Source organism: Notolabrus celidotus, chromosome 2 (genome assembly GCF_009762535.1).
Source record: "Notolabrus celidotus isolate fNotCel1 chromosome 2, fNotCel1.pri, whole genome shotgun sequence".
Lineage (NCBI taxonomy): Eukaryota > Metazoa > Chordata > Actinopteri > Labriformes > Labridae > Notolabrus > Notolabrus celidotus.
Genome location: NC_048273.1, coordinates 7,167,953 through 7,184,322, shown reverse-complemented (window position 1 = coordinate 7,184,322; position 16,370 = coordinate 7,167,953). Strand labels below are relative to the sequence as shown.

General features: G+C 42.1%; 1 protein-coding gene across 1 annotated transcript in view; it reads left to right on the top strand.

Moving 5' to 3' along the window:
* LOC117824926 (cadherin-24) overlaps nt 1-14,542 on the top strand; it is a 76,237-nt gene extending 61,695 nt beyond the window's left edge. Inside the window, exons 9-14 of the mRNA XM_034700436.1 lie at nt 50-171; nt 4,100-4,217; nt 4,338-4,646; nt 4,783-4,972; nt 5,078-5,477; nt 10,251-14,542. Coding sequence (XP_034556327.1) covers nt 50-171; nt 4,100-4,217; nt 4,338-4,646; nt 4,783-4,972; nt 5,078-5,477; nt 10,251-11,126 — 2,015 coding nt within the window. The 3' untranslated portion in view covers nt 11,127-14,542. The remainder of the gene's footprint in view (nt 1-49; nt 172-4,099; nt 4,218-4,337; nt 4,647-4,782; nt 4,973-5,077; nt 5,478-10,250) is intronic.
* Nucleotides 14,543-16,370: the final 1,828 nt, after the last annotated feature.

The window sequence follows — 16,370 nt, the reverse complement described above, 5'->3', positions numbered from 1 at the left end:
AAATTCTGTGAGGATTTCAACATTTCATGTCTGTTTCCTTTCCTCGCAGACAATCCAAACCTTGTGTCGAGGGTTGTCGTTGCAATAGAGACAATAGACCAAAATGACAACGCTCCAGAGCTGGACAGGGAGTACACCACGTCTGTGTGCGACTCCAGTGCCCCCGGTCAGGTCTGTTCTTGTTTTGTTTTGGAACAATTAAGCATCTTCTCTGCATGTTGCATTTTAAATGCTATACACTTTTGTTTAGTCAGCGTTAATGTGCAGTTTTAGAACCAGGAGGAGAGCTATTCAAAAATATAGGGCCATAAAACCTGAAAGCTGGCTCATCAGACATTTTTGGGGCGCTTAAAGAACCCTTAAAAGAAAAGCAGAGCAAGATCAGAGAATTTTGGATTGTACAAAATTGGAAACACAGTCAGTAATATGCAGAGGTGCTAATTAATGTAAGGCCTTGTAGGTGAGTAAAAGGACTAAACATGTCAAGTTTGAGTAAGTACATTGATTTAAATAATAATGATGATGAAGTTAATCAATCAGACTTTATTTATAAAGCGCTTAAATACAATGACATTGTAACACAAAGTGCTGTACGTAAAAACAACTTAAGATAGAATAGGGGAGAACGGGGTTGGTTGTCACACGGGTTGGTTGGCACACTCGTGATATCTCGCCACCAGAGGGCGCTGTCTCTCAAATTGGGGTATGGACATTTCCAGAATTAGGATCAGAGCTCACCTACATAGTCTTCTCTGGAGTAAGACAGCTGAACTTGAGGTGAGAGGACTTTTTGTGTTTTTCATGTCAAATTGTAAATATTCAGCTCCTCAGTGTTTTTCTTCTAGGCTTTTAAACGATGGGTTTATAACAAAACAAGTGTTACCCTTACAAAGTGTGAGGGGAAAGCTATAGTTTAGATTTTTATTAGCTAGCTAAGTAGTTGTTAGATGGTTGTTAGCCTTGATGCTAGCAAAAAATTCCAGTTGGGGTTGGTCGTCACATTCTCTTTGGGGTTGGTTGTCACATGTAACAACCAACCCCTATGTTGGCAAAATCATGCATGGTGAAATGAGTTGGAGTGTGCAGACCCTACATTTGCCATCATTGTAACTCAGACAGTGACTGCATGTAGCCTAGTTGAGTCGGCCATTATTGTTAGGCCTATTTGTTTTGTTCTTTATGTTGTTATATAGGCTGGCCTAAAGATGTGTTTCCTGTTCATGTTCCTCATTTTATGTTAAATGCATTAAGTTATGTAGGCCTATCACTTGTCAGTGCAATTCAACTTTCAAATTTAGTTCTGCCGTCTTGCCTTTTTTAAAAGATGTTTCCCATTAAAATACCATTGTGACAACCAACCCCATAGTGTGTGACAACCAACCCCATAGTGTGTGACAACCAACCCCATAGTGTGTGACAACCAACCCCATAGTGTGTGACAACCAACCCCATAGTGTGTGACAACCAACCCCATAGTGTGTGACAACCATCCCCATAGTGTGTGACAACCAACCCCATAGTGTGTGACAACCATCCCCATAGTGTGTGACAACCATCCCCATAGTGTGTGACAACCAACCCCATAGTGTGTGACAACCATCCCTGTGATGGGGTTGGTTGTCACAATGTGTCAGAGTGTCTTTGATAGTTACTTGCCTCTTTGTTACAATGAATTTGAAAATGAGAGGGATACACATTTCAAGCCAACACCTTAAGCTTCAATTTAATGTAGGTATGACTATTGAAAGATGTTTTGATGATGAGCAATCATCAAAACAGTAAAAAGTGTGACAACCAACCCCGTTCTCCCCTACATTTAAAAAAGATTAAAAAAGACACCCCCATTCCTAATCCCAACCCTGACTCCAAACACACCCCACAATCCTAAGGTTAAGAACACAATATATGCAACAATAATAATAATAACAATGAAAATAAAATTAATTAATTAATTTAAAAAAAAAAATAAGTTGCTGAACGAACTGAGGAAACGCTCTCATGATATCTTAATGAGGAAACACTGGAGGTAAATTAAGATGTTAAAACTCAACCCAGGAAATTAAACTCACCAAAATTAAATACATTTCTAAGATAATAAAACACTAAAATATTAAACCATTAAAATACAACAAGATGCTATACTTAAAATCAATAAATAATTAAATCAAATTAAATCAATTTGAACTAGATAATAAATAATAATGTGCATTAATCAACAGCAAGACAGATCAAATAATACATTGAAAAATCAGGAACCTTGAGACTGTCTCCGTGGTGTGAAGTATTTTTTTGGAAGCAAATTCAAAGTATTTGGGTCAGAGTGAAAGAAGTGGACCCTCTCTGTGTGGAGAACCTGCAGGGTGAGCCCTGACTGTGATGGTGCATGATGGTTACCTACATTTCATAAAAGCAGGACTGAGAGATGAGGGGGAGCCAAGCTTTTGTGTAAGAGCTTTATAAATAAATAAATATAAGTGCTGATAAACCAGGCCGGCTAGCTTTTTGGTACAGTAGACAGCCATGTGTCCCTTGACTATCACCAGAAATGAATCTCAGAGTGGAGTGGTATGTTACGTCCAAACAGCCGCGGTGTCCATCTGTTTTGATAATCCAACACAGAAAGAAAAACGTGGTGCAACAAATTCTTCTTCTGCAAATAAAATAAACACAGAAGCATGCCAGTGCATGTGTGTTTCTCATCCACACAAATGAAGAATTATTCATAATATTGTGTTCTCTCTATTATGGAATAAAAGATAGAATTTAGCCCGTGCATGCATAAGTTATTAAATAGCAAAGCAATGTTTTTAAATGCTATGAGACATTGTGAATCGTTGTGATGTAAGAATACATTGTATTTCATTTTCTTTATTGCGTTTAAAAAAAAATTATTGAATTTTTCGTCTTTTATCAAACGCTGTCAGTTTGTCACATCTCCATTGGGATGGAGAGAATCGATATGAATTCTTGAATTAAAGTTTTGAAGGGTTCGTCTCTAAGGTTTGAAGGTTTTCTGTCTTACACAGGAACAAAAAAAACACTTCAAAGAGATCAAACTACCTCAGTGGGTTTTGCCTGGAGGCAGCCAGAACAGCAGACACTTTATGAGAGAACATGGATTTGAGCTGAGCTGCACTCACTGAGTGAAACTGATGTGAAAACTTGCAAAAAATATTGTTGTCAAAAAAATCCTAAAACATAAATCAATTCATTTACAAAAGAAAAATCCTCAATATCAAATATTTTAAGAAGAATAAAGTCTAAATATTAGCATTAGTGGTGATAAAATACACCAATGCATGACATCCAATTAGAATAAATTGGACGTCATATGGTTGGCAGTTTTTTATTTCAAAAAATAAATAAAAAATCTACTTTGGTGCTTCTTATGTAATTCAGGGTCTCATGTATGTAAGGGTAGGCGATCTGAAAAATGAATGAGGTATGTGTTAAGTCAAAACTAACGTTTAAATTTATGCAACTTTTTATGACATTGAGTTTGAATCGAGCGTGGTTGTGCTGAGACATAATATTATAATGAAAATGAAAATGCTCAAACAATTCCAATCAGAGCTATTACCGTCCACAAAGGATCATCGTCACTGTGGAGGATGTTTGTCATCAAGTGTGGATGTTAATGAAGGTTGTCTCTATTTCTAGCAGTAGCAGGCAGTCGATTGTGTATTTTCTTTTCTAATTTGTTTCCATAACAATAAAGCTCGAGCTGACTAATAGAGCCGGCTTTTAGCATTGCAAGCGGAGCTTAAAGAACAAGTGTGGGGGCCGAGCCAGGCAGATGTCAATTTAAAACAAGAGAAGTGTCGATCAAAACAGGGAAGATGTTAATCAAAACCAAGCAGATGTCAATCAAAACCTGATCTGCAACAGCTCCAGAGTCTAAAGCAGCTCCCCAAACTGCAGAATCTGGTTTTCTAATAGCTCTGAACTTTTTGTGGATCCTTCATGAGGCTCTCAACTTTGATATCATACATGAATTTCACTATTAAAAGCCACATTTCCAATGGCTTCAAGAACGTTTAGATATTCAAAACTCTGAGGCGTGTCTAAACATGTATCTATTCTGATTTGTGTCATGCAGGTGGTTCAGGTCCTGCGAGCTGTCGATAAGGATCAAGGAGGCCAGGACGGCCCGGTTCACTTCAGCATCCCTCCAGAGTCCGGCTCTGCCCTCAACCTCTCCATCAGGGAATCTGGAGGTGGCTCTGCTTTCCTTTTTCACACACAATCCAGAAACACGACATAAGCCAAAAAAGAGTGGTGCAGGCTGTTTGTGCAGTGACCGTGTTTGATGTGTGTTTCTGTTCTCTTGTTATCAGGTGTGACAGCCAGCCTGGTTCTGCAGTCAGCCTTGGAGCCCCTCCCTGGCTTCTCCTCATCCTTACTCACCCTCTATGTGCCAGTTGTGCTTCGTGATGGAGCCTCAGGTCTGACCAACACTGGCACGGTCACCGTGACCATTTGTCCGTGTCTGCGGGGGGGCATGCAGACTGAAGATCGGGGGAAGCAGAGGGACAGGCGATGGGAGAGACACTTGGTTTGTCTCCCCATGCCTTCGTCCTCTGCGTCTCTCATTTTCAGTCTGGTCACCTTACTCGCCATGCTGGCGTGCGTCACCACTCTGCTCGGTAGGTTCTGCCGGTCCTCTGAAGTCTCTGAAGCGCTAAAAATCTGATGTTTGTGATTTTTTTGAAAGATGCTGACTTGTTGTGTCAGGTTTCCTTCTTATTGCTGAAGAGTGTGTGTCTGCTCTATGCCCTTTAGTGGTGTGTGCACTCTCGCTGTCATTGCGCCATCAGAAGCGAGACTCCCACTCCCCCTTCGAGGAGGATGATGTCAGGGAGAACATCATATCCTATGATGATGAGGGGGGAGGGGAAGCGGACACCGCAGCTTTTGACATCACAGCGCTGCAGAGCATGCACCGCATGCAGCACATGCACAACAGAAACATGTGAGCTGTTCCCAAAATAAAAACGAAGTTCATCCTTGTGACTGTGGCTGTTGGGAGTGTGTGCATGTGTGTGTGTATTTCTCTGACGTTTATCTCTTGGCACAGATGGTACACCCCGCAGAATCCACCCCGGGCCAGGACGTACAGCTGGAGTCGTAACCCGCGCCCCGGCCTGAGCCCTCAGCAGCGTCCGGGCTCCGCTCCCCTCTACGGACGCCTTTGTTACGGCCTCCACACGCTGCCTGTTCTCAGAGATTATCCAGTCGGGCCTCTGGAGGCGGGTGTGCAGCTAACACAGCTGACCCACAGGCTCACTGGAGGTCATGTCGGCGGGTCCCTGGTGATCCAGAACCAGAACACCTTTGATCCTCTGCTGCGCTCTCCTGAGATCAGCACCGGTTGTTATGAAGCAGAGCACATGCTGGGGAAGAGCAAAATCACAGACAGACATGAAGGCAGTGAAGCGTGCACAGCCGACACAAAGGAGACGCAGGATCAGGCCAAGGTCAGATAATGGTGTTCAAAACTTTTATATGGAGGCAAAGAGAGACCGTAAAATGTGAATTTTACTGGAGAGCGAGTTTCCCCATAAAATAGCCGACACTAGATATGCATTAGTGACATTTATCAGGGACTCACTTAGCTCTTAGATCGGCTAAATCAGCATTTGTGCTAAGAAGACAGTAATGTCACCTTTTTTATTGAGTGTCATCATCGTTGTGAACCAGTGCAAACTTTGTGTTTTACAGTTGCTCCAACACAGTTTGAACAGAAACATAATATATAGACATGAAGATGAAGATGTAAAATATATATGTATATAGGATATGTCAATTCTATGTACTAGGGGTGACCCCAAATAGTCGAATATTCGACGATTCGTTCTAACGAGCCTTAGTCGACTGCCAATCTCATAGTCGAATATTTGCATATGAAACGTGGATCATTCCATTCAAACCATGGGGGTGCTCAATGTCTAATTTTACATTATTTTCCTGTTTCCCTAAAAAATAGTGTCTCATATATCCTATTTTGATATAAATATAGACTTATTTAATGTAATTCTGAGAACAGCTCTTGAAGTGTTAAATCTCCTTAAAGTGGTAATTAAATCTCCCCTGGTAATTAAAGGTGGAACATTTAGCGGGACCTGTGGAGCAGACGTACCTCAGCTGGCCTTTAAATCTTTCTACGTTCATGGTAGCTCAAAATGTCAGAATATAAAACTTCAGTTGATCCTAAAAATAGTGATGAAGATGAGGAGCAGCTTCATGAAGAGGGCTGTGAGATCAAGGATTACCGGACCACACAAAAACTGCACGGGGCCAAAAGGACGAGCAGGAATACCCAAAGCTGTCTGAAGCCTCAAAAACAATCCACAGCATCCCATCCACCTCCACACCATCAGGCGTAAATCCTGTCATATTCTCTATGACAGGATTTACAGTCAACAAAGACAGGAGCGCACTTCTGCCCGTACACACGATGGTTTTCCTCACGTACAGTTTGAAAAGACTCACGCGGACAAAGACGCGATGAATGACTGTTTTAAAAGGTTCTGTTAAGAGATTTAAAAACCCTTTAGCTGGTTCAGGTTTGATTTTGAACATTATAAAAATGTTTAGTCTTAAGTTGGACAAACTACCCTCTGCAGCGCTGCTCTACACTGTTTAAATATCTCCTGATTCCTTATTCTATAGTGGCGCATTGTTCCATATTTAATGGATGGTGGCCTTATTTGAGTTTTCTCTCCTTCATCACCTCGTTGTTTTTGCAATATAGATTTAAAAAATCTAAGTTTTATACTTATAATATTCTGTTGTCCCTTTTACTTTAAGCTACGAGTCTCTTAATTGTAAAGGGTTATGCGTAATATTGTCATGCGGTCACCATCATGCAGACTTTGGGTCAATAAGGAAAAACAACAAACATTCGACTATTCGTCGACTATGGGCAAAATCTGATGAATCAGATTCCACTAAGCAAATCCTTAGTCGGGCTCACCCCTACTATGTACAACACAATGTAACAAACAGGCTAACCGGTGACCAAGACATTTAGTCTTATACATTTTGAACTTTATTCTTATAAATGTGTGACTTTATTCTAGCAAATACAATAAAATCCAGGCAATAGCATTGGCTTATCCTGCAGAGAGGTTTGACTGAAATAAGTATTGAAATAAAGTGGTACCTTTTAAATCCCAGCTTATTCCAGAATGATTGTGTCGTTTTGAGGTCTGATAGTGAGGTGCCATGGGTTTTCAGAGTTAATATTATTATCAGCACATGTTTTGCTTATCAGCTGGTGGCTCCCTCACAGCTTTATCTCATACCGAGTATCTCCTGCCGTCTGAAGATGTTTGCTCTCCCAAGTTACACAAAGTCAGAGGAAAAGTTAAAGTTTAACAGCTCTGTGCCCGATACAGAAGCTCACTGGTTTGTTTGACTTACTGTCCCTGAGGGGAAATTTGTTCTGCAGTCAAGTTAAACTTTGAAACACTGAGAAAGCGTGAGCACACGGACTCAGGAGAGAAACCATTGAAAACTCCACTGCAAGGATACCTTAGTTTAAAACCATCATCTGTCAACAGAAGTGGAAGGAATATGCTTCATTTAGTAGTTTGATTAAGATAAGATAAGATAAGATAGTCCTTTACTCGTCCCACAACGGGGAAATTCAAGTGTCACAGCAGCAAAGTAGACAAAAAAATATATAAAGCAAACAAGAGCCTATAAAATATCAATCATTAAAAAGTTATTATCATTTAAAATTAAATAGGTAAAAATAAGCATATCTTACAAGATATATATATATATTATGGGTATATAGTCTGACCACTGCAGGAAGAAAAGACCTGCAATATCTCTCCATGAGACACTGCAGGTGAAGAAGTCTGTCACTGAACGAGCTCCTTAGTGTTGTTATGGTCTCCTGGAGGGGGTGTGACGTGTTGTCCATCAGAGAAGATAGCTTTGCTATCATCCTCCTGTCAGCCACCAACTCCACAGGGTCCAGTGGGCAGCCCAGGACAGAGCTGGCCTTCTTCACCAGTCTGTTCAGCTTCTTCCTGTCAGCAGCAGAGATGCTGCTTCCCCCAGCAGACCACTCCAAAGAAGATGGCTGATGCCACCACAGAGTCAAAGAAGGACTTCAGAAGAGCCCCCTCCACACCAAAAGACCTGAGTCTCCTAAACAGAAGGAATCTGCTTTGTCCCTTCTTGTAGAGTGCGTTGCAGTTGTCTGATCAGTCCAGTTTATTGTTCAGGTGAACACCCAGGTACTTGTAAGATTTCACAATCTCAATTACTTAAAGAGGGGAGTATTCTGCTCATTGTCAGGCTTTATATCATCCCTCTGATAGCCCTGTAGTAGCTTTATATTATTTACAGCTCAAAAATGTCTATCTACCTCAGACTGGTGTCTTTGAACCTCGTCATTTCAGCTTTACTGTTTCTTTAAGGGCCTTTCTCCCCCCATCATTCTGGAGCCATCTTTTGTCTTTGCCATGCAACAAAGTTGTGCTCCTTTAAATGACAAATATGCCCTTTTAAGGACAACTTGTGATGTCACAGTTTGAGCAAGTCTTGTGTTAATCTCGCTGAAATCTCGTGTGACTTTTTTGATCAAGCCTATAGTCTAATCCGGGGATTACTCCAACAAACGCTGATCTAATGATTTGAAACTTGACCCACATTTAGTATTTATATCAAATACTTTAACTTAACATTTGTTTAAGTGAGAAATGTATTTTATACTCTGATGGACTTTGCCTCATCACAAACTTTTGCTAAATACAGTATCTCACAAAAGTGAGTACACCCCTCACATTTCTGCACATATTTAATTATATCTCTGAAGAAATGACACTTTGATACAATGTAAAGTAGTCAGTGTACAGCTTGTATAACAGTGTAAATTTACTGTCAACACACAACCATTAATGTCTAAACCACCGGCAACAAAAGTGAGTACACCCCTAAGTGAAAATGTCCAAATTGGGCCCAAAGTGTCAATATTTTGTGTGTCCACCATTATTTTCCAGCACTGCCTTAACCCTCTTGGGCATGGAGTTCACCAGAGCTTCACAGGTTGCCACTGGAATCCTCTTCCACTCCTCCATGACGACATCACAGAGCTGGTGGATGTTAGAGACCTTGCGCTCCTCCACCTTCCGTTTGAGGATGCCCCACAGATGCTCAATAAGGTTTAGGTCTGGAGACATGCTTGACCACTCCATCACCTTTACCCTCAGCTTCTTTAGCAAGGCAGGGGCCGTCTTGGGGGTGTGTTTGGGGTCGATATCATGTTGGAGTACTGCCCTGTGGCCCAGTTTTTGAAGGGAGGGGATCATGCTCTGCTTCAGTATGTCACAGTACATGTTGGCATTCATGGTTCCCTCAATGAACTGTAGCTCCCCAGTGCCGGCAGCACTCATGCAGCCCCAGACCATGACACTCCCACCCTCATGCTTGACTGTAGGCAAGACACACTTGTCTTTGTACTCCTCACCTGGTTGCCGCCACACACGCTTAACACCATCTGAACCAAATAAGTTCATCTTGGTCTCATCAGACCACAAGACATGGTTCCAGTAATCCATGTCCTTAGTCTGCTTGTCTTTAGCAAATTGTTTGCAGACTTTCTTGTGCATCAGCTTTAGAAGAAATGTGAGGGGTGTACTCACTTTTGTGAGATACTGTATGTCATGAAGCATTAGCTAGCTAACACTCTTATTTTACTGCACAGCCTCTCTTCAAACAGTCAGACTATGTCCAATGTAGCCAAGACATGTCAGCATTTCAAATGAATAAGTTTCAACAGTTAATGAGATTTTTTTTAAAAAGTGTAAAGCAAGCAAATGAGCTACAGTTTCCAGCTGCTAACAGAATGCAAAAATACCAAAACACATTGGAAAACCAAAGTTTAACACCATTTTCATATATTTGGGTTCATCCTCATAAAGCTCTGTTAGTCACTCGATCCAGAGAAAAGTTCAGACCAGCTGATTTTAAAGTAACATGTGAATTTTTCAACCCTTCCAGGAAAGTTTTTACATTCTGAGAACTTTAAATTACCCGGTCATACTCATAAATTCAGACAGGTAGTAAGTCCATGCTGCATTTAGATTTGAATCTTGAATATTTAAAGGATTCAGTTTCAGTTTTTCACTTGATTAAACTCTAAATCATTTTGGCCTCTCTTTTCCTCCCTATGTTTATCCCTGCTTGTCTTTCTGAATCATCTACAATCTCCACTCTCTTTTCCTCTTTTACAGAAAAACCAGACAGAAACAGAGGCGACACCAGCCAGCGTCTCTGCAGATCTGTCCCACTGTGACCCAAATGAGTCTTTATGCCAAAGTCACACCAGCTCCTCGTCAAACCAGCCCGAGGGCCGGCCGGGGTCATCGCAGACCCAGATCAGCACTGGAGCCACCAGCTGCACACTAGATGACATTGATACTGACTCCTCTATCCCCTCTGTTTCAGAGCGAAATTATTCAAACGGAGGTCAAATGGGTTCTGTAAACCCTCCTGTTTACCTGCCGGGAGACACGTACAGCATTGTGGGCTCGCTGAATCCAAACAGCAGAGGGACGTGTATGAACGGGACAAGCAGCGGCGGGTTGTTCCCGGCGGGAGTGCAGCTACTGAACATGTGCAAACTCCAGGGGAAGGATTTGACCTCGCAGCCTTTGTCCTTATCCGGGGGGCTGTTTGGGAACAGCAGAGGCTGGGCGTGCGGGGCGGAGCCTGCGAGAGGAGAGGCCGCCAACCCGCAGCCTCTACGGATGGAAGACCTCCTGAACATCCGTCTGGATCAGGTCACCTTTGACCTGTCGCAGCCACCATATGACTCACTGCAGACTTACGAGTTTGAGGGCCGTGATTCACGAGCCGAGTCACTGAGCTCACTGGAGAGCGACGGAGAGAAAGACGAGGGGAAGGTGGTGGGAGGGATGGAGGAGCTAAACCAGAAGTTTCAGCGGCTGGTGGAGATCATCCGAGAGAGGGAGAGGGAGAAGGAGAAAGAGAAGGAGAAGGAGAAGGAGGGAGAGACGAAGGCAGGAGAGACAGCAGAGGCTGCTCTGGATGAGACTCATGAACAAAAGGAGGACAAAGAAAAACAACAACAGAGATGGGATTTCTAGTCTGCCATAAAGGAAATGTTAGAGAGAGGAGCAGGCTGGTGACAGTGATGGATTTTAAACACAGCAGGGTGGATAAACACACAGTCTCTGACAGGAGGCTTCTTGTTCCGCCCCGCCCCCCCTGCAGGGAAAAATCCAGGAGTTCGACAGCAGAGTGAAGATTTGTGTTTGAATCAGTGCACAGCGTATAGTTTTCACCTCCACTGTCTTTATAGAAATGCATATGGAATCTGTCACTTTTCACATCGCTCATGTAGCTGCCATTAATAATGCACTTGGGCTTTCAAAGCTAAAGTTATGAAAAATTAACTTTTTTAAATATTGATTCTGAGCCCTGAAAGCTGCATTGTTAGAAAATAGGCCTCATTAAATATTGACCAGAATTGTGATATTTAATATTGATAGTTTAATATAGGCATGCTCACTGGAAATCCCTGGAATTTGAATGAAACTTCTGAATTAGAGCATTTTAAACTGACAGTATCGTACTGTAGATCTACACTGCCATGTGTTCACAGAGCCTGTCTCATGAGTCTAAGTGTGCTCTTTATAATTCTGTAGCTCTGCAGAGTGTCACTCCAGCAAGTAGTCTTCATTACCGTAGTGAAACCTGCTCACCAATAGGGGTGTCACGATTCTCATTCTGTATCTCGAATTGATTGAAAGGAGCTTAAGACTTCTCTGTGTTGACTTGATTGATCGCTCTAAAGGGGAAAAAACAAAGAAAGCTTTGAGGATGACACAGATTAGCTCAGCGCTAGCCTGCAGGTGCACGTTGGGAGACACCATGGTCTCTGCCAGAGTCAAAGCTTTGTGGAAACAAGTCCAGCAGAGCCGTGAAGTCCTTCTGTTTCTCTGTCTGCAGTGTAAGAGACCTGATAGTCTAGTTTTGTGCTCAGACCAAAAGCAGGAAAATGTTGGCCTGAAATCCACCCTTCCAGACGTGTTGGCAAACCAATCGCTGCTCGTGCAATCACCCAGAGGCTCGCACAGTTTGGATTTTTCACTGACATCCTGAGGAACTGTCTCTTGATTAACTTCACAGCCGTTCCAGCTACTTCAGGCTCAGCAGTTTGATGACCTGTTAGTGAGGTCAGACTCGGCTCAGCTCTGTACCAGCCTGGATATAAACAACTAGCATTCTGTTTTCCTGTTTGGATCAAGATCTACAGCTGAATGAACCATTTACAGATGAGTGACAAAGTAAATGCAAAGCTAATCGATCTGCAACGGCCTTAACGATCTTCACAAGGAGAAACATGCTGCAAATTTAGAAACAATGCAACCTTTTACCCACTTTTAACTTTTAAAATCCCAAAACACAAACACAGGAAACACATGCAAAAGAAAAACGCTACAAATCAAGACAATGAAGTGCTCCAGGCCTGTAGGGGGCGCTCAGTGGAACAGTTTATTGTTTGAAGTTAACTTTTTCTTCCCTTTTAATGTAAAATAAAATCAACAAGAAACTAATTCAGTCCGAAACAGTGGTGTATTGTAACATTATAATTACAGTTCTATCTGCATTAAGAGCCTGATGCCGGGCAGACTTAGACCAGCAAGCTGAGAGTCTCAGACAACCAGGAGGCATTCATTTTACTACCTGTCCTTTAGAAACTAGTTCTGGATAAAAGGTGTGTGTTTGTGTGTGTGTGTTTCTGTACTGGTTAAGTTGTGTATTTGCACAGTAGTCAGTCAGAAGGACACTCTGTTCCAGTGGTGTCTTATCATTATGTGGTCTGATAACAAGTTCCTTGTCTTCCCCTCACTCACTAAATGTTACAATCTGTTCCACTGAGTTTCTCCTTCAGGCCTGGACCTCTACTGTTGTTAAGTTTAAATTTGCAACATCTATGTGGGTATTCCAGAGTGACTAATACCATAAGAGAGTCTGTGAAAATATATATTGTTAAAATGCCTTGCAGAGTGTAGCTAACACTTGCAGAGCTAGCTCCAGCAGCCTTCAGTCCTCCTCGCAGGTCAGCAGGTCATGCCTGTGCTGGTTCCCATAGACTGTATATATAATGGACGGCGCCGCTCCGCCTTTTCCCATTGTACTGTTTTGAAGCCAAACTATCCCGTTCCAGACAAGGACAACTTGGAAATTTTCTGCAGCCAGAGTCTGCACAGTAGGGAATTTGTGTGTTTCCACGGTAACAAGCTCCGCCCTACAGCATAGCGTCCCGAGGTCCTACAGAGTTTCTCTCGACGGAAGCTGTCAATCAAAGTAAAACTGGATGTAAAACCCCATTTTTTAAACTCTAATAACTAACAAAATAATAAACTTTTCAGAAAAAAGAGGCCTTGAAGTTTGACCGCAGCCCCATTCAAATGAATGGTGGAGACAGAGTTTTTGACCTATTCTGCAGCCAGCCACTAGGGGGAGCAGTTTTTGTGGCGGCCTCACTTCAAGCCGGGCGAGTTACGTCCATTTTATATACAGTCTATGATTCAACCAGACACAGCCTGCGTACAACGCTATCTCCATTTACTAGATCAACATACTGACAAACCATGCCGTGCTACCAGACGACATCATCACCTGTGCTTGTTTACATCCAGGTAGTAGAGCATGATAGTGTTATTATGGCAGGAGACATTAACTGGAGCTACAGCCTCAGAAAGTGGTGGGTGGCTGTGTTACAGCTTAGACACACCACTTGACAGGGCGCTGGTGGCCTAGCGGTCTAAGCGCCCCACATACAGAGGCTACAGTCCAAGTTGCAGGGGTCGCCGCCTCGATTTCCCGGCCAGTTGACCATTGTCTTCCCCCTCACTCTACTTCCCACATTTCCTGTCACTCTTCAGCTGTCCTATAAATTAAGGCAAAAAGGCCAAAAATATAACTTGAAAAAAAGAAAAAAAGACACACCACTTGACCAGCAGTTCAGATTGACAATAATACAGATATAAATAATTAGTTCAACCAAGTAGGCTAGTAATCCGTGTAAGGGTCAACCTAATGTGCACATCTCTATCGCCCAGGTATTTGTTGCAGAACATTTCTGCTAATGAAGATCCTTTGGGCTGCTGCAGATCAGTTAGCCTTGTTGGCTACCAAGACAACAAGCTGAAGTACAACTAACACTGCTTGGTTTATTAATGGAGGTAGATCCATCATTTCTAGAGCTTGGAAAGAATCAGATGAATCTCAATGCTGACTGGCTCTGGGGACACAACCTCACAGGGATTCTTTTGCTCAAGTTGCATCTTGTTTATTTCAAGCAGTGCAACTATGTAAAGCAGTAATTTTGATAAAAGCCTTCATTTTTAGCACTTTATCAAAATCATAGTTACCAAGTGCTTCACGAAGGCAGCAAAACAAACTGATTCACATCATTCTCTCATTCTCAGAGCCAGACGTTAATCTGGGTCTTTGCATTAACTTTGTGATATAAAAAGTTGTGTGAAAACTTTCCTTTGGTCTGGTTAACATGCATTCAGTTCACTTTTTGCCCTAGATATGAAAAGAATATTCCTCCGAAGCTGTTTGAAAAAGAATATTTGCCTAATTCACTGTGATGAAGTCTCAGTTCAAACAAGAGGAGGATGTTTTACTGAGAATCCAACATTTCCAAATAATGCTCCTTAAACCTGAGTAATGAAGCCGTATCCCACCTGCTTTAATCAGTAAACACCAGATTTAAGACCTCATTTGGATCTTTGTCTGGGAATATGCTGTTTCCATGGCCTGCAGCATCACATATTGAATACTGTGATTAACAGGATAATACATTGGTGTTTATGTGAACACATTCATCGCCATCAGTAGGGGAGAACGGGGTTGGTTGTCACACTTTTTACTGTTTTGATGATTGCTCATCATCAAAACATCTTTCAATAGTCATTCCTACATTAAATTGAAGCTTAAGGTGTTGGCTTGAAATGTGTATCCCTCTCATTTTCCAACTCATTGTAACAAAGAGGCAAATAACTATCAAAGACACTCTGACACATTGTGACAACCAACCCCATCACAGGGATGGTTGTCACACACTGTGGGGTTGATTGTCACACACTATGGGGTTGGTTGTCACACACTATGGGGTTGGTTGTCACACACTATGGGGTTGGTTGTCACACACTATGGGGTTGGTTGTCACACACTATGGGGTTGGTTGTCACACACTATGGGGTTGGTTGTCACAATGGTATTTTAATGAGAAAAATCTTTCAAAAAGGCAAGAAGGCAGAACTACATAACTTACATAACTTAATGCATTTTAACATAAAATGAGGAACATGAACGGGAAACACATCTTTAGTCCAGCCTATATAACAACATAAAGAACAAAACAAATAGGCCTAACAATAATGGCCGACTCAACTAGACTACATGCAGTCACTGTCTCAGTTACAGTGATGGCAAATGTAGGGTCTGCACACTCCAACTCATTTCACCATGTGTGATTTTGCCAACATAGGGGTTGGTTGTTACATGTGGCAACCAACCCCAAAGAGAATGTGACGACCAACCCCAACTGGAATTTTTTGCTAGCATCAAGGCTAACAACCATCTAACAACTATTTATCTAGCTAATAAAAATCTGAACTATAGCTTTCCCCTCACACTTTGTAAGGGTAACACTTGTTTTGTTCTAAACCCATCGTTTAAAAGCCTAGAAGAAAAATACTGAGGAGCTGAATATTTACAATTTGACATGGAAAACACAAAAAGTCCTCTCACCTCAAGTTCAGCTGTCTTACTCCAGAGAAGACTATGTAGGTGAGCTCTGATCCTAATTCTGGAAATGTCCATACCCCAATTTGAGAGACAGCGCCCTCTGGTGACGAGATATAACGAGTGTGACAACCAACCCCGTTCTCCCCTACTGAAAAATGTTTCTGAGGAGAATCGTGACACCCCTCCACCTCACTATGCAACGTGCACACAGTTAGAGATGATTAGATGGTCACTGTCAAAGACGTGTGTGTGCTGTTGTGAGAGTAAATAATGTCCATGTGTAGATAAACATCAACTCCTGCTGTAGTGGTCGTTGCTCCAGAGTTGACTCTCCTTTGGGAGGGGTCTATTTACTGGAATCCACACAGGAAATGAAGCATCTGATTTTCAGTTATTAAACTGTTGCTGACTTACGTTGTTGCCCCTGATTTCACCCACACAAGATGATTTTTTTTTTAATTCTCTGCTCGTCTCGAATTATCTCCAAAGGCTTATTTATGTCCAGAGTTTAAAGCGACAGAATTAGGCAGAGCCATTATGTGATGAAGAACGTGCAGACA